This window comes from Eumetopias jubatus, unplaced genomic scaffold (genome assembly GCF_037043125.1).
Source record: "Eumetopias jubatus isolate StellerSeaLion01/CBP00866 unplaced genomic scaffold, mEumJub1_p1.0 scaffold_14, whole genome shotgun sequence".
NCBI classification, from domain to species: domain Eukaryota; kingdom Metazoa; phylum Chordata; class Mammalia; order Carnivora; family Otariidae; genus Eumetopias; species Eumetopias jubatus.
This window is the reverse complement of record NW_028274820.1, coordinates 67,640,333-67,663,003: the sequence shown is the minus strand read 5'-3', so window position 1 is coordinate 67,663,003 and position 22,671 is coordinate 67,640,333. Positions and strand designations below refer to the sequence as shown.

The following is a 22,671-nucleotide window of genomic DNA, read 5'->3' as shown; positions in this document are numbered from 1 at the left end:
GGAATTGGCTTGACTTTGTTCCAGAGCCCTAGCCCCTGACACATTATGTGGCACCATATAGAAGGTACTCAGGAGAAGAATTACTGAATAAGTTCATAATGATTATCATTTTACATTTGTAGATTGCTTTCCAATCTACAAGCCTCCTTCCCTTGCATTTTCTCAGATTGCCTAAATCAAATCAGATTTGCAGGAATTAACATTTCGGGAAAAATGCTAGGGATAAGGGAGGAGGAATATAAACAGCATGAATCGAATCACCAGCTGCATGATGTGATGCATGTAAAAATAAATCGTAACTTAAGCCATTGGACTACTAAGCATGTTCTGTAATAAATATTCTACAAGAGATTAGCACAATTCATTAAAATGTAAAAATAACCACATGATCAACAAGTTGGAGGTAGTGAATTTCAAGTAAAATATCAATTCAGTAGCCAGGTAGAAGGAATAAAACAAATGAGAGATCTGCTACAAGTGAATTTGGTCAGTTATAGATGAGTCAAGCCTCGATGTAAAATTTTGTCCAGAATGATAAAATTGTGCAGTCTAGACTGATCAAAGCAAAGGAAAAACCTCCAAATTTCTCTAACAGGATTCCTATAACCAACTGAACCTGAGATTTTAGGCCGTCTCCATGCTCACATACAGGTAGAAATAATTCATCAATATTCTCCAAACACTGTTCTGTGAAAGACTAGTTCCACAAGCTGTCACACACATTTTTCAAAAGATCCCTAGGTCAACTAAGTTTTGGAAATGCCGGTTTGAATAAGGAGAAACACTTTTATTCAGTATAAGATTAATAAGAGCCTTTAATAAGGCAAAAAAAAAAAACCTTGTTATATCTCCAAGGTTTAATATGGAACAGTTCCTAAATTCATTTACTTATTTGACCACAGAACTATGTAGAATCTCTCTCTCCCTTTCTCTCTCTCTCCCTCCCCCTCTCTCTCTTCTTTTCTGTGTGTATGTGTGTATATTTTATGAGAAAGATACATCTCAAGAACCTGGTGTTTCACAGCATCCTTTGAGAAATGCTGTTTAGATTATTAAAACAATATTTTGTGCATCACAAGCGATCTTTTTACCTTTGTAAGTGTCCACACCTTATATCTCTCAGTTTTATCATAGTTTAATGTTTATGCTGATGCAGTGGCCTAGAATCAAATCTGAGGTCAAAAAAAAAAAAAAAAAAAGGGCAGGAGGGAAACAGTTATTACTGCCCCAAGCTCTGAGAAGGACAGACGGAGGAATCTTAGTGGGAGGTTAACTTAACAGGTAAGAAGCCTTATCTGAGTACAGTAGCTCATGAATTATTGAACACAAGGCCCATGAAGTCTATTTCCCTGTATTATTTGCTGCTCCAAATTTAAAATCTATCATGCTGTCTGACTAATCTTTTCATGTCTGAACTCCTAGGACCTCCTCTAGAGCCATCCTCACCCCTACACACACCCCTGCATAATTAGCCCATTGCCAGTCTCTCTGAATACACAGTGAGTCGAATTCTGCATGTTTAGTTCTCTCTGAGGCTGAAATCTTCGTTGTTCTGTGATGTGGTGAATTAGAGGTTGCACAGGGATCTGGTATCAAAGGACTAGAAGGAATTCTAAAAGTTCTTTAATCCATCTCCATGGCCCCATGCTGGTCTGACTTCCACCTACATCAGAAAGAAAACTCCCCACACTTTTCTTAAATATTCCTAGCAGTAGCAGTCCCTGGATAAAGCCGTTCCAGTCTCTAAATTATTCAATTTTTATCCTAATTCACTCTCCTGCCCTAACCCTTCACATCAGATGTTACCATTTTTCTCTCCCTGACCCTACTGCTAGTCTTCCATGCCCTGGTCTTTTTTTGTGTGTCTCATTCCCTATGATGCAACTTAATTAGGGTGTCAGAATGTATACCCAAACTAGCAGTGCTCTGCAGAGAATCAGAAATCAGTTCAGAAACTTCACCAGGCCCTGATACACCACTCTTGCTTGCATGATATCATACTCGGTCTACCCCCAAAACCTCTGACGTGCTAAGTCTATTGGGAAACTGTTCTGAAGCCTCTCTCTGAGAAGGTTCTGCTTTGAGTCAACATAGGAGGGGCTGAAATTTTTTTTCAGTTCTAAATCGACCCCTTAAATTTGTATCATACTTGAAGCTCATTCTTGGTTTTATTCTTTTTGTTTGTTTGTTTGTTTTCCATTTCTTCATCATAAAATGGCATGGGGGTGGTGGGTCATTAGAAGGTGCTCAGAGAAAGTGTTTTTTGTCTGCTACCTGAACCCACAGCGGGGAAAGTAATCAGTACACGTTCTGTAGGAGATTTCCCTATTTTGAATTTTGGTGTTAGGAATCAAAAGCTGACAGTGTGTCCTCACATGAAATGCCCTGCAGTAGACAGAGCTGGTCAAAGTGGGACTTTAACGTGGCATGCTTCGAAGCCAGCCCTGTAGGTTGAGGACACCAGCATCTTAGGCACTGGGGAAAGTGGAAAGAAGAAAACCTTCAAGTACTTCAAGTACTCCTCCTTTGCATCCCTCAAACTAAACTACTACGTCTTCTACCAGCCCATTGGACTTGGCTTGAATGTACAACAGAGGGAAAAGGGAGAAACAAAAGGTCACACTGAGAAACCTGTGTCCAAGTGGGGTTAGGGAGCGAGAGGAGTGGGGATTCGAAACCAGAGAGGTCATCACGGTTAACCTCACTAGGCGCAGTCTCCGTGGTTTCTCCCATGAATTCAAATCTAACCGACTTTGTATGCAGATGACTTTCCATCAAGCATTCTTCTCAATTTCTTAGCATCTCAAAAATATTGTACTATAGGCTTCTCAAAATATTATATTGATTTTTCTGTCTTCTCTGGATTCTTGAGCACTCCATGAGAAATTCAATCCCTAGAATTTATAAGACAGATTATGTATTCGAGGTGGGATGAAAGAAAACATTATCTTTGATTATGTGAAATGTTTTCTAGTGCCTAGTACAAAACCTTAATCTCAAAATTCCACATACTATTTCTGGTCAGAAATATTAATGAAACTATTCACCGGCTGGCAAAGATTTTGTATTCTTGTAAAGAAATCTGCAACTAACTATCTATAATATAAATATCTACACTATTCGCTCTTCATGATCAGGTCATGAGCAAAACAGTATTTTGGTACATAAATTCCATTTTTAGAATTATCAAAAATACATTTATGACTAAATATTGGTAACAAGTACTTTCCCAAAGGAAAATAGCCCCTCTTTATTGACCGTGAAATTATTTTAGCTTTGAACTCAGATCTAATGTCCATTTCCCATCTGCTTTTTCAAATATAATAAAATAGTCAAGGCAGAGGGCAGAAATGATGCAGAGTGTATTTGTTTCAGGCTTCTGGGTAAGATAACAGATGGAACAAAGCATTTGCTTCTCTCCCTTGAGAAACCCCACTAAAATGACAGTAAATGAACTGGTCTCCAAGGACAAAGAGAACAGGAAGAGCCACCAGCCACAAAATGTCGGAAGCCAGAAAGCAAGACAGGAGATAACCAACCTAGTCGACTCAGAAAGCTGCATCCTGAGCCAGTAGGAGGGAATGTCAAGAAGCAACCCAGTTTACACTGTATCCCCCGAAAGACTTGAGGATCGACTACATATGGTAGCTCTAGAAATGGAGGTGAGGGTAAAAACTAGTGTCAGTTGAAAAATTGCTGAAAAAGCAGTTAGATCCTTAGACTCTTTCCCAACTTTACACAGCTGGGCAGCTGCCTCCCCTTACTCTGGTATTAAGACTAGAGGTTTATTATTCTCTGGAGATGCTAAAATCAAAGGCTTCTGGACTGAGGGACACTAAACATAAGTGAGGAGAGGAGTACCCACTAAAACACATGCATGCTGAATGCAGACAACCAGCTCCAGAGTGCTGAAGACCAGAAGAGCCTTCCCAGGGGAATCTTCACATCCCAGGGAGGAAGGCTCCAGACACAGACAACAGGGTTTCCCTGAGAAAGTCCCCACCAGCGCAGGCTACGGTGAGGACCACAGTCAACAAGCTACACCCAGGGGTCCATTTTCCAATCAGCTTTTAAGTTTTCAACCCATTTCCACTTTTAAATACAAGCCAACAAACATTCCAGTATCATCAGACATCTGAGGGAAATCTTGAATGTGAAAGACAACACAAAAAGAGAAAAAGGAACTTCAAGAAAACAAACTATTGTTCTTTTTTCTAAGGAAGAAAATGTTTTTCTTAGACTCTAATTGATACCCTATTTATAAAAAATAACTAGAATTAACATCGTCAAAAAGATAAGAGGTTTCATTCATGTAATTAGGTTATGCTAAAACTAAAAATATATTCAAAGAACAAAAAGGGTCACTTGGAAATTATGCATCAGATAACTTTCATAAAGGGATTGAAAGATAAATTTGAGGATATCCTCCAGAAAATAGAGCAAAAGACAAAGATATGGAAAATAGGGCAGAAAAACTAGGAAGATCAAAAGACCAGAGCCCAACTGACCCAATATACAAATAATAGGGGTTCTAAGAAAAAAAAAAGGAAGAAATCATCAATGAAATAATTCAAGAACATCTCTGAGAACTGACAGACATGAATTTCCAGGTTGAAAAGGTCCATCAATGACTAACACTGTGAATGAAAATAGAGCCACACCAAGCCTGTCATCCCACTTCAGAACTCTTGGAACAGATGCCACCATGGGCTTTCAAAGGATCGAGGCACAGAATAGCTTCAGACAACAGCACTAGGAGGCTAGGAGCCAATGAACTGATTCCTTCAAACTTCTGAGGGAAAATGATTTTAACCTAGAATTCTATAACCATCTGTTCTGGTTATCTATTGTTGTGTAACAAAGCACTCCAAACTTTAGTGGCTTAAAACAACAACCATTTTCTTTATATCTCACAGTTTAGCATATCAGGAATTCAGGAAAAGTTTGGCTGGCCAATTCTTCCTCTCCTTGTGACATTGACCATGGTATTCACCTAGTGGCTGGATTAGAGGGTCCACATGGCTTCACTCATATAACTGGTGCCTAGGAAAAGGCAGTTAGAAGACTCAGTTTAGCTGGGTCCCTCTTTCTTTCCAGAGAGGGCCTTTTTTTTTTTAATAGACTTTAATTTTTTAGCAATTTTAGGTTTACAGAAAAATTGAGCAGAAAATACAGAATTCCTATATACTCTCTCATCTTTTCAATTTCCCCTATTACTGACATCTTGCATTAGTGTGGTACATTTGTTTTAAATGAAGAGCCAATATTTACATATTATTCTTAACTAAAGTCCATAGTTTACCTAAGGGTTTATTCTTTATGTAGAACCTTCCATGGGTTTTGACAAATGCATAATGGCATGTATCCACCATTACCCTTTCATATAGACGAGTTTCATTGACCCCCTCCTCCGCCAAAAAAAGCCTTGTGCTCCACTTATTATTCCATGGTTTTGCCTTTTCCAGAGTGTCATGTAGTTGGAATCATACAGAATATAGCCTTTTCATATTGGCTTTTTTCACTCAGCGATATGCATTCAAGGTTTCTCTATGTCTTTTCATGATTTGATAGCTCTCTTCTTTTTACTGCTGAATAATAGTCCATTGTATGAATATACCACAGTTTTGTTTACCCATTCACCTATTGAAGGACATTATGGCTACTTCCATTGTAGGGTCTTTTTACATGGTATCTCCAACTGGATAGTCAGGCTTCTTACATAATGGATCAGGGCTTCAATAGACCAAAGTTGCCAAGTATCTTAAAAACCAGGCCATAACTGGCACAGAATCGCTTCAACCATACCCTATTGGTCAAAAAGCCACATAACAGCCAAAATTTAAGGGTAGGAGTGTCAAAGATAATGAGGTCATCTCTAATCTACCACACCAGCTGATGAGAGACAAACCCTGATGGTCCTGGAGGCTTATTTCCGTCTTCCTATTGATTGCTTAGCAAGAAGCTGATTCATCATGTTCAGGACTCCTCCTATTTAACAAAATAATTGCCTATACCATAAATCTGTTATTGTTACACAGTGACTTATAAACACCAGACCATTCTTTCCCTAAGAATATGTAGGGAGTCCTAGATGTGTCTAGTCTAGCTATGCCCCGTCTAAAACACCTTTCTATAAGATAATGAAAGTTCAGAGACCAAGCGAACACTATTACTTCTCTACTTGAAGTTTTTCCCCAACAAGTCTTATTAACCATATTTATGTTTATCTTATGATGCAAGCTGTGTTTCTGGGCCTACATTATACCTCACCAAATCAAACAATAGAAACATTTTTAGATATACAAATGTTAAAAAAAAATAAGTTACATCCCCCACATCCTACAAAAGTTACTTAAAAACATTCTCCATCAGAAAAAATTAAAATGTGGTCTTCTAGAAAACAGATCTGCTAAGTCAGGAAGAGGTAGAGGGAATCTGATGAAGATAGGGGCTCCCAGGATATCTACTGAGCATGAGTGTGAGAGGGCAGCAAGTCCAGAGTAATCAGGTCAAGAGATTTCAGGAGACATTTCCACAAAACAAAATTAATAAACTCTCTAATAGAGCATATTGAAAGGGGATCAAACAACCGTAAAAGATTTGAGAGTAAATTGATGATAAATACTTAAAAAAAATAAGCAAAGAAACAAAAGGCTCCTATTAACTTCAGGGAAATAAAAGAATTTGGAAGGGAAGAAAAAGCAATCATTGATCATTTGTGAATAGTTAAATGCTCCTCTCGGTGGTAGGAAGTGAATAGATAATGCCAAAGACTACAAATAAAGAAGTGGACTTGAAGGTATGTTATTTAGAGATAAAAAAGAAAATGCCCAATGACTCAGTCAGTTGAGGCTGCAATTAGTTGCCTCTGGGAATGGAGAAATGGGGAGAGCAGGGTAGTACGGGATTACTGTTTATCACTACAAGCCTTATAGATATAAATAGTTCAACTGTCTTGGTTCACATTCACCTTTTCAGTGAGGCTTGCTCCAGCCACTCTAACCTTATTTCCCCTGCCTCCCCTTTTTTTCATAGCACTTACCATCTTCTAGCATCCTCTCTAATTTGTTCATTCAAGATGCTTATTAGGTTTTTCCCTGATGGAATGTCAACAATACAGGGGCAGGGGTCTTTGTCTTCCTCATTTACCAATATGACTCAGGTGCCTAGAGGAGTGTCTGGAACATGGTAGGGCTTGTTAAACATCACTCAAGTAATACAAATTTGACTTTTTTAAACTATGTGCATGGGTAGGTTTGATTTTTAAAAACAAAATAAGTCATTCACCTCAAAACTCCACCACAAAGCAAAAATCCCATACTTAAACTATTGCTCAGACATCATGCTCTTCTATCAAAAAATATTATCATTAGTTTTCTCAGACTTCAAAAAGACTACTTTCAGTGCATTCCAAGTGCCCAAACCTGATACATGCTTACCTTTCTGAAGCACTGAGACAGTTGGCAAGCACTCTAATACAATAAATGAGACTCGTGTAATACAAATAAATGGTGATTTATGTAAGGTTGTGAGATATGAAGTTATTATAATGAAGAAAAGACACAATACATTTGAGGAGTAATCAAATACTTCTGAGTTTAATTATTATTCATTAGTCTATACCTGGTCTTGTTTCAAAAAGGATTTTACAGAAGCCTATAAAAGCATAAAGAACATAACATTAAATTACATTTCAATTAAATTAAAGCTTGGCAAAAGAAGATAGACAATCAAAGACGGGACAAAGAGAAGCCAAGAAAATGACTTAAAGTATGTGCAGTTATAACCTGATACTGGTCACAAGTTTGTCTCTAAACTCTGTGTCCATTAGTATTAGATTCAGCTACAAGTAGGAAAGAGACTCCACATATGGGTGGTTAAAATAAGATCATATTAGAGTTTATTTCTCTCACACATAAAATTTCAGAGATGTGTAGTCTAGATCTGGTATGGGAGCTCAACTTCACTGGTTCTCAAGGATCCAGGGTCCTTCCCACTCACCCCTCTGCCTTCCCAATGTAGAAGTTATCCCCACTGTCCAAGGTGGCAGCTTGCCTAATCTGGGCAGAAAAATGGAGAAAGAGGATAAAGAAGGAGCAAGGGTCACTTGCCAATTGTTTCCTAAGAAATATTCCCAGAAATTGGATACTTCTACCTCATTTCCCAGAAATGAGTGAAGTGGCCACTTGCAGTTGCAAGGGAAGCTGGGTAAAGCAGTCATCATGCGGCATCGTTTTGCCCTACAAAAACTTCTGCTAAGGTGAAGGGGGGAGATGGATCTGAAGGTCAACAAAAGTGTCTGCCACAGCTTCAGAGCAATCAAAAGAAGAAAGGGTATAAGGTCAGGTTCAAAATCACTAAACAATGTATAGAATCGTTAAATCACTATATTGCATACCTGAAACTAATTAACACTATATATTAACTACTGGAATTAAAATTTGATACTTAATAAAATTAAAAATTAAAAAAAAAACACATTTGTTGAAAAGGACCAATTGCTCAAGAAACTTATAGCAGCTCTTGGTAAAAAGTTTAGAAAGGGATGACTCTGCATATGGGGTTGTTTAAACAAAACACCATTTTTAGCCACCAATTAACTGAACTCGATGATGATTTAGAAACTCAACTTTGAAAAGTGTATTCTGCATACTTGGGGGTTTTTTTATTAATAAAATAATTATTGGGGTTTGGGGACATGACCAAAGCCTGAAATTTAAAAAAATAAAATAAAATAAAGGGATGATTCTGGAGGTCTTCACAAAAAGAAAAAGTTTAATCTTACTACATTGATGCAACCGATTTTATAGGACTGCTTCTTGTAAAAACTCTCAGTAATGTACTGACAGTTTAGAGAAAACATGTCTGCAGAAATTTGATTTTTCTGAGTTCATTTGAACCACTCATTTTGAAAAATCATCACAAAATCCTGTTTTTCGAACATCATCATGCGAGTGTCCTGATACTCATATGCCCATATATATTTGTTTCAGAATTAAAGAAAACTCTATTTACCTTCGATTATGGAAAAGAAACCACTGCAATCACAGAGACTACCAGAATATTTCAAGAAATGGTATGTAGCTTTACACTTAAGCCTTCAGCAAGTGTGCCTTCGATGACTGATTTTGTTTCATAAGTGTCACAAAAGCTGAGAGTTAGATAACGAGGGCCACCTAACAAAATGAATGGTCTCCTTTTCCCGGCACCAGGACCCTTTCTAGAGAAGGGCCCTGGGATTACGGCATCTTACCCACAGCAGAGGAAGACAAGAACAAGATGCGGTCAATCCTCCCCCAGACAAGTTCTAGACAGGCCAAGGTGCAGGGCATTCAAAGCTCAGGAGGCAAGACGTAAACAAGCATTAGCAGAACAAGGGCTGAGCAAAATCAAAGTGATTGCAAAGGCTCTGCAAAGTCTCCCATATTTCTACTAGGCTTGGGAGTTTTAAGAAAAATGGTTAAGTGATTGTGGCTGACGTCCCCAAAGCTGTTAAGGAAAGGAATGCGTTTTCAGAGTGTTTTGGAGACTGCAGGTCTCCATCAGCTTCCTGTGTTTCCCAGGACATAAGTGTCCTCTGGGCTTACTTCTTACGTGGTTCTCAGCTCCCACCTTGGACCCAGACGCAGCACACTGCCACAAGATTTCAGTGAAACTCTGATTGAGAAACCAATGTCAGGCTAACGCCGAATGAATTGCCAAGTAATGTTTTGGACCACCGTAATGCAGAGGTGGCAGACACTTAGGGTGTGTGATGCCATATCTCCCTAAGCTACTACTAATCAACCTTGGCGCTCTTGTCTGCTACACCCAGATTCTGCCTCAGCAATTCATACAACACAGCACGTCTGACAGTCATCATCAACAGATTAGACTTGGCACATAAAGTTAAACCTATGTGCTATCCCCGGCCATCTCTAATTAACAAGAGTGCTAAGGCATTTTCCAAGCAGTTCAAGTTTTAACTGAATATATGATCTGCAAATTATGTCTTATAATAACTATTCTATACAGAATAAGTGTTCTATTCTAAGAACAATGTAAGTTTTCTTACTAATAAAATAATAGCTGCTATTTATTGCTCTCTTACCAACTGCTAAAAATACTTTAAATGTAATATTTCAGCTGATTTTTTTCAACAAACTGTTAGGAAGTATTACCATATGTCTTCAGTTCTAAGATACCACTGATTATAATAGCTCTGGGGAGTGCGGAGGGAGGAAAAAGGAAGAATATACAACGTACACATTGATTGCAGCACTCAACCTCATATTAAACGTGTTCAAGTGTATTTCTTGGAACTGAGGGATTATCATGATATCCACACTGTTACAGCCAAGAAAACAGAGACATACAGAGACCAAGAAACTTGCCTGAGATCACAGATGGAAAATTACAGGGCCAGAATTTGTAGCCAGTTTGTCTTACTACAATCAGACACCAACAAAGGTCCTCCAGTCACTGGTCTGTCATCTGAGGTGATCTACAGAAAGAGATTGGCCTCACCTCTCTGCATATGAACATATCGGACAATGTAGTGGAAAGTTAGAATTGAACCTGGCTATGAATCATCATAGATATAAAGTGAACTGCAGCCCTTGCACTTTCTCTTTTCCTTCAGTGAGATAATCAAACAGCCCCAGGGCTGCCAAAAGCTCTGTCACTGTAACTGTAAAAAACAAAGGACAGAAATGCCTGTGTTGAATATCATGCAGCTCTAGAAAATGGTGGTTCAGAGTCCATATTTTTTTATTTAGAAGGACAAAACACTGCCAGAAGAAAACTCAGGATATAAAGTTGGATGGTATAGCTTCATTTCTACTATATTTTTTAAAATAAAAGAAACTAGATGTACATAAGATCTACAGAAAATATACCGAAATCATGTTTGATAGATTATGATCACTTCTTTTTTTTTTTACTCCTCTGTTTTCTGAAGATTTTATTTTTACATAGAAATAACCTTTAAAAAAAAAAAAAAACTAGAAAGAAACTGAGTGTAGGAACAGTGAAGGGCTTACCCAAGATCCCACAGCCGAGGGTGTCAGGTGAGGGCGAGAATAAGCAATAGGATTCTGCTGGAAACACAGGCTATAAGCTACTTTCTCCCTGTGCCTAGGACACCAGCATTTCGCTCCCTCACAAGACCCAGACATGTCAACTCAACATTACTTTCTACCCACAACAAATACAGAGATCTTTTGTAAAATCAAAAAGACCAAAGGAAGATACTCGAAAAAAGTACAAAGTACAATTTGTAGTAGACGCTTCTCCCTTTTGTGGTATGCTGTCTTGACAGCATTCCTTTAAAATTCAAATCGTGGAGATAAAATGGGAAAAAAGAGATGGGAGGGAAGCCTAATCATGAAAAAACATGCATGTCAGAATGAGATCAAAACCTGTGCCTTCTGTACGTCTAACGAAGTGGTGCTGGAGTATAAGGGCAGGGAGGGAATGAGCTCCTCCCTTTTCTTTAAATTTGCAATTCTTAGAAATACCTAGAATGTATACTTCGCCTAGTATAACTTCTTTGAAGATGCTTCTTGACTCTTTTTCTAAGGTTATAATTCTAAGAGGGTTTTTATTGTTGTTGTTGCTGTTGTTTTAGTTTCTCATAATTACTCATTATTTAATGTTCTGGTTTTATTTCCAGTCCTTCTTCCTATTTGCTGTTGCTTTTCCTCACTGTGGGTTTTCTTTTAGTATTATACAGCATGTAACCTGACTAGCCGTGCCAAGTTATTTCAATTACTCCCCAAGGTGTTTATTGGATATAGAAAAAGTCAGCCTTCTCTGCCCTGCATATTTATGGCTACACTTAGGTTTCAGAACCAGTGAGAGAGGGGCGGGGTGGAGCGAGACAGAAAGGAGAAAGAGAAGAAAGAGTTGAATAGAATATTAAAGACTTTCTTAAAAACTGCACAGTGAGAATTAAAGAAACAGCTCTTATTTTCATCTTGATGTTTATATACAAGATCTGGAAAACGTCTATAGGCCCCTCTACTGTGAACCACTGGTCCAGTGATTGCCAGTGATTGTAAAGCATTTTAAAATGTAAAATGTCAAAGTCATCTTTAATTTGGGTGTTATTAATTCTCCAGCATGGGGGTTAGGCACAGCAAGCTTCCTGCTAAATCTTTACAGTTAGCAAAGGAGATTGTTCACAGCAGCTCCTATGGCTTCCAACTTGCCCCCAGGGCCCCAAGCAAAGGGGCCTATGTAGTGAAGGGGTAAAGGGTCAAAACCCCTTGTGGTTGGCTGGCTCCTCACACAATGTCACCTCACTTCTTGGAGATGCAAAGCGAGGCCTAGAGAGCAGACCACAGAGGTTTCCCCTTCTTGTTACTTCATAAAATCTTCTCCTTTTCTTTGCCATGTGAACTAGTAGACTGGTTTTGAATTTAGGCGCTGGCATGGGTGTGTGAGTAGGACAAATCATTTAATTTCTCTGGCCTGTCTCTGCATCTATAAAATGGGGGTCATGGTTCGATGAACAGAACTGCCAAAAGTGACCCGGGATGTCATTCTGGGTCGCCTAGACAACAAGCTATCTCCAGTGCGCCGCCTTCACCCTATTTTGCTGGGGGGAAACGCTGCACCCAAAGTCAGTCTGATTATGGGGTTCCAGGAGCAAACCCTGCCTCATAAGTTTGCCCCTTCTTCAATAAAGCCAGTGTTTAAACTACATCACATGACACTGCAGAATTCATCACAAACCCCAGATGGGGCCCACTTTGCACAGTAGGGATAATAACAGGCCATACCTGACCTTCCCAGAGCTATTATAAGGTTGAAGAGGAAAAATGCAGTGTTTCCTCAATGTTCATCCTCGTTGCTAACTCCACCTACCACCTTGTCCTATTATTTCCTCAGCATTTTTAAAAAATCAGTCGCTGTTTAAATGTAAAGGGTTTCTTTAAAAAAAAAAAAAAAAGTAGATTTGAAAACACAAAAACACATTTAAAAGACATCCATGATGGGAAGGCCTGTTACTCCCAGAGTGCCAGGACAGCAAGAGGGGTCACCTAGGGTTGGGTTTCCAGGCCCCTCAAGACAGGAGTGGGCAGGGAGGCAATGGGAACGGGTGAGGGGCAGCCGGCTGGACCCAGAGAATCTGACAGAAAAAGAGGGCTCCCTCTGGGAGGCAAAGGCTGGGCTGAGGATAGCAGTGGGGAATGATGGGGCCTGGTAAACAGCAGGTCTGAGACTGACTGAGGGGCGTTGGGGCCAGGGCCAGAGGAGAAATGGGTAGATTGCAAGGGAGCCCTGGGGAATGGGAGCCGAGTGCAGCCCGGGCGGCAGACTACGGCTCCCCTGGCAGGGCTGGAGGAAAGCAGGGCGAGGGCAGGACGGGGGTGGAGGGGAGTGAGAGCTGAGGGTGGGGCAACTGAGGACCCCGGAGGATGGGTAGGGCAAGGGACGGAAGCTGTGGGGCGGGAGAGGCTGGAGATCAAGCCTTGACTGGCTGAGTGGGGAGCTCTAGAACATGCTACAAGGGAGAGAAGCAGAGGAGGGGTTTCAAAGATGATCCCCTTTCAGAGGTTAGACCTAGAAGTATGAATGCCAGTCAGTATCCTGCTGGGAGTCCAGTGAGGCAATCACAGACCCCAAAACCACCTCCCATACCCATGCTGCATGGTCCACTTTTGCGGGGGACCTTAGCATTGGGTCTTAGGGCCTCACGCCCAGTGAAGACTCAGTGAATGCTAGGTTCTATTCAGCCCTCACTGTCCTTGCCTGACGTCATTGCCCCTTGTTCACATGTCCAGCAGAGCCAACCTCCTGCCCCATCACACAAGCCCTTTGTTGCTGCCCCTGCTGTCACCCTTTTCTTGGCTTGTAGCTGAGTTTCTTGCTTCAAGTCTGACTTCCCAGTAAGCACGAGCCCCGGGGGGAACCAAATTTGTACTACTAGCATACTCAGCCTCTGCCACGCATCATAGGGACTTGTCAACCTGACACGGTCTTTCTTTTAAGCCCAAATGCCTTTCAGGAATTACATTCAGCCTTTGAAGAGAAGAAAAGCACACACAGTAATCCTTTGCCAACTTCCATGGTGGGCAACAACCACCATTGGCAGGATTACACTTCATTTTTAAAATAAAGGGTATAAGAAAAACAAAATGTTAAAGGGGTATTCAATGTCTTTTTAAGTAAATAAAAATTCATGAGTCACCCACTTCTAAAATAAACAAGACTCATCAGCTTTAAGAGGCAAGCAGATCAGATCGCAGCCCCTGATCGCCGCATGGCCCGCAGCACACAGCCTGCAGGGGAGGGCACTTCTGACGGACCGGTTAGGGGCCTCCAAAGGACACTTCACTAGCTTGGAATGTCCTGTTCCCTGGCAGCCTTCCTCATTTTGTTTTTGCAGGTGTAGCACAACCTTAGTGTAAACACCTCTTTTGGGTTGTTTTGTTTTCAGAAAGTCAAAAGTGCTTACAGGAATTTTTTTCTCCAGGCCCAATCCCCCATATGGTGTGAGGCCACCACTCTCTGTGCACCCAGGCGCGCACCCAGGCGCTCACCCACGCACCAGGAGTGAGAGCAGGGGACTAGCGGGAAGTGCGTAGATAAGAAACATGGAGCATTTTAACACGTGGCCAAAGTGCATGTATTCCAGCCTCACCTACCCAACCCCGCCTCAAACTCCCTGCAGTTTGAAGCCCCACTTCTCCCCATGGCCTCCCACTCCAAGAACTTCTTGCTGGTCCCCTTCTTTAAGTTGCATTAAACCATCTGGAGCATGGGAGAGCATCTAGCAGACTGGAGAAACTAGAGGAAAGGGACAAAATTCAGGGCAGCATATGAAATTTGTATTCATGATAACGTGCTGGGAAGGCTAAGCGGGAAGTGGGGTGGGGGGGAGCGAAGGGGTGAAGGAAGAGATTCTTGGGCAGATCGAGGAGGGGGGCCCTGGAGCAGAAGCCAAGGGAGAGGAGAAGGGGGAAAGAGGAGAGCAGGGAACATCGTGTCTGTGACGGCTATGAGCTCAGCCCCGGGCTCCCTCCTGGATGGCTGTTCAGCTGTTGCTTCTATACACATCACTGCTCTGAGATGAACCCCCCGAGATTACCAGCAAAGGAAATCACCTTATTCGTGTACTGCAGTACAGTACAACTCTTTCCTGTTGCTCTCCAGTGAAAAGTCTGGGGAGAGGCGAGCCCTAAATTCATCTCCATGCCTTCGTGGTCTCTGCTCATATTTCTGAGCACCAGTCGCTCTAATGGGCACAGAGGCTAAAAAGACTAAGCATTAATGCATGCGTGACCACCTTCAAGCCCTGGCTGGCTCCAGAGCCTCAGTGAATGCCTCCTCATTCTGGGCCTCCGTTTCCCTATGTGTAAAATAAAGGGCTTCAACCAGATAATCTCAACATTCATCTGGCTCTATGACTCTGAAATTCTAAATCAGACCTCAGTCTTCAGGCTCACTCCATGTTTAAGTGTTTTGTTTTTAATTTGATTTGTTGCTGATATTTAAAACTCGAGAGCTTTTCCATAAAAATCCATTTTTTATTTCTCTCCAAAAATCAGCAGCCCTGGCAACACAGCCACACTCCTGCCTGGTGAGAGTTGGTTGGAGCTGAGTAGTGGCCTCCCCTTCAGTGGACTAGGGGTTTAGCTACCTGGCCACTGTGGCCGTTTGAGGCTTCAGCCCCCCTCCCCAGTCTAAGGGACCAGGAACTGTTCAAAGAACAGGAGAACTAGGACTTCAATGCACAACAGAATGTGCCAAAGTGGGGAAGGGCTCCTGCAAGGTGACCAGGCCCTGGCTGAGAAGCAGGAGGAGAGAAGGTATCTCTGGGAGATGCTCTAAAAATGGTGGACATGAGGGAGCTGTCCATCCTGCTCTTGGACTTAAAGAGATGCGCCAGAAAGGAGTTCACTTCCTCAACAAGCAGAAGAACGATCAAAGGAGCTTGCCTGGGGCACAGAAACCCCACGCCAGGCCTTACTCCGAGCCAGAAAGCCAGAAAGAGCACACTGGTGTCCTCTCAGGCCCTCGGCAGCTAATCATGTATTCTCGCCGCAAATACGGTCCAGGACCGTAGGTCAGGGCACGAGTCTCGGGGGGGCGTCCATTAGCTGGATGGGTGGATGCAGCTGGACAGTTGTGTGAGGTTGCTAGTGCTGTTATTACTTTTATAGATTTCAGCTAATAATAAGTACTGCCTGCCGACTTAGTTCAGACTGCTTTAACAAAAAACCCCACAGACTGAGTGGCTTCAAAACAACAGAAATTCGTTTCTGACAGTGTTAGAGGCTGGCAGTCCGAGATGAGAACACCAGCACGGCCGGGTTCTGGCTGAGAGCCCTCTCCCGGCTTGCACACTGCTGACTTCTTGTCGTCTCCTCTTGTGACGTGGCAGGAAGAAAGCACGCTAGCGCTCCGCCTCGTCTGAAAGGGCACCAGTTCTGCTCATGAGAACTCCACCCTCCAGGCCTGATTTCCTCTCCAAGGCCCCACCCCTAAAGACCTTCACAGCAGGGGTTAGATTTCAACACGAATTTTGGAGGGACACAAATATTCAGTTCATTAAAGGTACCTTCTCTCACCCAGACACTATGCTGAGTACTTTACATATTCTATCCCCAATTAATCCACAGAGCAACCCTGTTTTACAGGTGAGGACACTGGGGCTTGGGTAGGTTTAATAGCCTAGGTGATTAATGGTCCATCAGCTTGTCAGTGGTAGAGCTCAAGCCTGGGTCTGAATCCCACCAGTCATGTCAGAGCCTGTCTGCCCTGCTCCCAGCCACACCATGCTGCCCCCCTTTTAGAGTCTGGCCTCTGAAGTCACCATCTTTACTACGCCGTTACCACCTTCACTGTCTAGAACAACCAACCCCCGCCCTGGAGAGGTAGGTGATCAGAATTAGACACCCCGACCCAGCATTCCGTGCCGGCCTTCCCTCGTTATCAAAAGTGGTCCTCTCAGGGATAGGCAAGAAAAAAGGTAAAAGAAGGACGAAAAAACAAACTATAAATGAGTATGAATCCAGGCTTCGCTGAATTCGGTGATACATACAAGAACTTACTATTTTCATTACAACCACCACCCTGCCTCGTGATCTCTGTTCTCCAACAAAACAGATTTTCTACCTTTAACTAGCTAACTGAGCATCTGCTAGTGTGTTCCTGACAAAAATGCATAGCCTAAATCTAATCAGGAGGAAACATAAGACAAACTCGAATTCGAAGGGCACTCTACAAAATAATTGGTCAGTACCCTTCAAAAGGGTCCAGGTCAAAAAACACTGAGGAATTAGTCCATCTTAAAGGAGACTAAACTGACACGAGACCGAATGCAGTATGTGATCCTGAACTGGATTGACCCAGAAAGTGTTGGGTCTGAGTTGGGCTGACCCACTAGTGGGACAATCAGTGAAATTTGAATTGGTCTAGAGATAAGGCAAGAGCTTATAGCAGTGTGAAGTCCCTGATTTTGATCACGGTACTATGATTGTGAGAGATGTTCCCACTGAGGGAATTTGGGTAAAGGGAAGGTGCAAATCCTTTGTTCTATTTTTGCGACTTTTTGTAAATTATTTCAATCTTTGTAAATTATTGCAACTTTCTGGAAATCATTGCAAAAAAGACAATTTTTAGACAATTTTTTAAAAGCCACAGAGTCCTGGAGAAAAGCAAAGAAGTTACCTTGCCAAGTGGAAGTAGGCCCCTCAGGAAAGTATTTAGTGAACCCAACTCCTGGGTCAAGTTTTTTGGTCTCAACCCAAAATGTTGAGAGGAGATGACAGAAATTATTTATAACAAAACAACTATGATATCTTTATTTGGGAGCCATGATCCAGTGTGCTCACAGCAACAAAGCCCAATTTTAATACCAATTTTTGAGATGCTTGGTCTAAAAGATAAATGCAGATAGGCTATGTGCCTGCAGGTAACAAAACTTGTTATTTCTCCTAAGGACCAAATGTATCTCCAAGATACAATGTTTGATTATAGTAGAAACTTTTGGAAGAAAAACATTTCAATCTGACACGTTTCATATAGAGGGACACATTTCCCTCCTTTTAGTTAGGGGAATCTATTCCCTTTTTTAAAACTTTCAAGGCTTTCAGTCTCCAAGCATCATTAAACAATGGAGACATTCTGATCCAAGTGGAGCAATTTCTTAGGATTTATCTCTGCAGCCCTTTCTGGCTTCTCCTTGGTCCCTTGCATTTCATCCAGTTTGAAGCAGAGCACCTGACAATGATCATAATGTGAAGAGTGTGAGCTTTCCATTCTTCTGTTTAGGTCAAGATTTCCATCCTGTACCTCTTGAATCTGCACTTGCCAATGGCAAATTCAGAAGCAAATATCTTCTACTATTTTATGTCATTGTCAATGGCAAGGGTTCCTGAAGTCTTACGGGTCTCCTTTCAATAGATCCCTTTTGTTTAGGGCTTAAGATAAGGGACACGTGGGGCAAGTTCACTGTTACTTGTGTTGATAGCTTAAATGAACTTGCTGGGTTTTTTATCAGCTCCAAACCTTGCTAGGATGTGCCTTTACCTCTGGTCTTCTCTTTTACTTCCCTCCTTCTCATTTTCCACTTGATTTTGCCCCCACCACTCCGTTTCCTCTCCAATATTGTAATAGCTTCTAGAAATAGGTGAACAGGACGAAGTCCCCGCCTTCAAGGAGAGCGTAACTAAATGGAAAAGAGGGACAAATAAGGGGACAACTACGGTTCTTGTGAAATGACACTAAAAGAGAGGTAGGTTGAGGTCTCTGGAGATGACAGGCATTTATCTCTGCCTGGAGAAGGATAGGAAAACTTCACCGACAAGGTATATTTGAGCAGAGCACCCTGCAGGAAAAAAAAAAAAATAGGAATCCAAAAAGCAGAGGGAGATGGTGACTCAGTGCAAAGAGGCTCCAAGGGCAAAATATCTTTGGGAAGAAGGACGAGAGAAGTTCAGCGTGGCTGAAGGATGTTGGTGAAGCTTTGTCAAGTTTTGAGACTAGGAGGCAGATGAGCACCATGCTGGGAAGACTGTTACATTCTTTTAAAAATATATGTTTGGCGGAATCATTTATCTAGTTTGTCACAGAAATTCAGAACCACACTTGTGAATTTGAAAGCATTTTCAGTAGGAGAAACACCATCAGAAACTGTCACAACAAACAATTATTAAGTGCTAGTATTTTGAGCTCAAGGTCAATGTATTAGAATGTTTCTACTTATCACAAGCAAACATTTTTAGGGAAAAGAAGGAATTTAAATTTCTTATGGCTGATTTTTTTAACCGGATTTTATACAAGTCATACTCTTCACAATGCTTCTTCAAATATAAAAATATGAGTCAAATCTGCATTATTTAAAATCTGATGAAAGTTAAAAAAAATCATTAGGTTTGCTTTAGGTCCATGTATGACAACACATTATCCATGAACATTTTATACTCTCTATAATGCTTTTTAGGTTTCTGGTTCTGGGTACAGTAGAGTAAGTATGCTCCACCTAGTCTGGCCCACAGAATACAGCTGTGAAACCTGGTCAGAAAGTATGGAACAGGTACTGGAGGGCTGTGAAAAGCAAATAGCAGCAGGTCAATTGAAGAAGAAAACCAGAATTAAGAGTACTACCAAACCAGCTGTAAGGTTAGCATTTTGTTGTCCTCTGATATCTCCCGACCTAGACTCAAGGCCACTTGATCTATTTCAGTCGTTACTAATGTCTGTTGTTAAACTGGCATTTGAAATGGATTACTGCTACTAGCTGTAGGACTTGACCAAGTCTCTTTCTGTCTCTGGGCCTCCTCTGTAAAGTGGGCTGCCTGATCACATGCTCTTGGAGGTCTCACCCAGTGCTGATGCTCCAAGACTTCACACGTGGCCTCTAAGGAGCACCAAGAGGCAGAGTTATGAAGCTAATGAGGCTGCAGCTGAAGGCCAGCCCCCCGCCCCCAAGCCTGGTGACCATATGAGTTTGTAAAATTTGTCAACTTAAGATATTTAACCGCAATTGGTTAAGACCCTTGTCTCTTTCCACTGTGGCTTCCCTTTATGTCTGGTCTCATTTTCATGTTTTGTGTCCTCTTCCTTAAAGAGGAGTCCCCAAATTATATAAGCCTCAGAACTTGAAACCTGGATCTGCCCCTGTCCTATTCAGATAGTTATAACCAAGATGGCATTCAACTAGAGATTTCTTTGAGTCATGTGTAAGAATGCATCAGGTATTTTATTGGAAATTAATTAACAAGTTCTTGTCTTAGCTTCAAGAAAGGAAACACCTACTTTTCTTTCAGTACACAGCGTCACATGACTTCTTCAGGGCTTCTTGGAATTCTAACACTTTATGTTCATTATCTGTTTCATGACTATAAGCTTCACAAGAATAGGGACCATGTCTTTTCTATTTTCTGATGTGTCCCCAGCATCTGTTGCAATGCCGGACACAGAGTAAGTACTCCATAAACATTATCAAGGTAATGCGTTAATTTATGAAGACCTGTTATATTTAAATATACCTTGTCTTTTTCCATGAAGAATTTGAGACTGAGCACGCCTATTCTGGGCCAAGTGCAGAAAGTTGCAAGCTCATTTAGAAGTCCATTAAAAGTGTCTTACCAGTTGATTTGAATGCCCAGGATACAAAACACTTGCTGCCGATGCTGAGAGTATGTGAAACCCTTCTTCTCTTCTTGCAAAGCACTATTCCTCATTTAAAAGGCACTGAATGAACCAGAATTCAGACTTCGATGGCCAAAAAGACCCCCTTCTTCCCTTAACTGCGGACAGGTAGATTCTCCCTTGGGCCGCCTTGATGAATAAATCAAATGCCCCTCTTTCATAGTCACATCTTTTCTAATTGTAGAGACTAGACTATGGACCTCTCAAGGGTGGTGGCAGTTCTTCAAATGCCCCCCTTGTTTTGCCACATCCCACAGGCTAGGAGCTGCCTTTCTTTCCTGCTCACGTCTTCCAGGTCCAGCTGCTTCAGTATTTTCTACAATGGCAACAGCAAAATCAGCAGCTGAGAAGAAGTCTATATCCAGGAGCAGAAAGACAAGAGAGCTCAGGAGGGAGAGAAACAGCAAATGTTGATGGAGCTTTAAAAGAATAGCAAAATGACAGGAAGAGGGAATTAAGAGAAAGTGATGTGGGAATTACCTAAGCTAATTACATAATCTCATCAAATGAAGATTCCCAAAAGTAAATGTAAATTGTGGAAGGCGCAACAACTCTAGAGTGCAGAGAATTCTGTGCTTATAATATAAATATTCACCAGGAAAAAAAAATTAGCATTTGGGTAAAGAAGAATAGGCACGTCCTCTCTGTTGAGTGGCTGTTTGTGATTGCTGTTTCTAAACTCACCGCACCCGGTTGCAATTGGCCTGCCATTCTTGTCCTGAGCAGCAAAGGGATGTGGGTGGTGTGGGCCGGGGAGGGGGCTGGCTATGTGGCAAGCCATGACAGGTTCTCATTTTGATTCTCCTCAAGCTCTGTGGGTGCTCTGCACCTCAAATTCCCAGCTGTACTCTGGATAATGAGGAAATTATTGGCCTGACCTGGTCCTTTAATTTTTTTTCCCACTCATGGCTTGAGCTTTCATTAGTTTTCATTTCTCATTAAGAGAAAAATCAAAGAGTGAGAATTAAACCCCTCTTGATTGTTATCCTACTGAAAACGGGAAGTTGAGAGTCATGGGGCTGGAACTGAATGAAAGGCCCAGCTGAGTGAGCCACCGGAGGATATGTCAGCAGGCATTGGCTGTCCACCTTCTCCTCCCTCTTGAGAACAGTAGGGAGCAATCTAACACCCAGAAATACTTGGAGTCTACATTTAGGACTCGGTGTTGTAAAAATCTGGCGCATTCTCTGAGCAGAGATAAGAGGCTGAAATCACGTTGGGCTTTCCTCTTTTCAAGCATTGGGTTTGGATTTGCATTAACCCTTACCCCTATAGACGCCGCTCCTCAGATATAGAGGCTGTGTCCAACCCATCTGTCAATTTCTTACAGGCACGTGGCAGGTGTTCGGCAAATGAATGGAGAGGGTGAAGGAATGCACGCATGCTGAGATGAACTGACTGCTCTTAATTTCTGTTTGTGTGCTTATTGAATATACCCCACCTCACTACATAAAGGAAATAAAAACAGTATGGCGGTTTCTCAAAAAAAATTAAACATAGCACTACCATATGGTCCAGCAATTTCAATTAGGTATATACCTAAAAGAATTGAAAGGAGGTGCCTAAACAGATACTTGTATACCAGTGTTCATAGTAGCATCATTCACAATAGCCAAAAGATAGAAACAAAGCAAGTGCCTATCAACAATGGACAATCTGGATGAATGGACAATCCAGATGATGTATATCCATACAATGAAAAATTATTCAGCCTTTAAAAGCATGGATATTCTGACACATGCTACAAATGGATGAACTGTGAAAACTACATGAGATAAGCCAGGCACAAAAAGACAAATATTCAATGATCCTACCTATATGAGGTACCTAGTTATTCTTTAATGGGTACAGGGATTCAATTTGCAATGATGGAAAAGTTCTAGAGATGGATAGTGCTGACGGTTGCACCATAATGTGAATGTACTTAATGCCACTTAATTGTAGGCTCAAAAAAAGTTAAAATGGTAAAGTTGATGGCTGTATATTCTACTGCAATAAAAAAGGAAATAAAGCAGCCTTCGTTCA

At 41.5% G+C, this 22,671-nt stretch overlaps 1 protein-coding gene across 2 annotated transcripts in view; it reads left to right on the top strand.

Moving 5' to 3' along the window:
- Positions 1-22,671, top strand: part of AOAH (acyloxyacyl hydrolase) — a 166,863-nt gene that overhangs the window by 110,054 nt on the left and 34,138 nt on the right. For both annotated transcript variants that reach the window (XM_088018608.1, XM_088018607.1), the window contains one exon: positions 8,994-9,076. In XM_088018608.1, the coding sequence (XP_087874734.1) occupies positions 8,994-9,076 (83 nt within the window). The remainder of the gene's footprint in view (positions 1-8,993; positions 9,077-22,671) is intronic.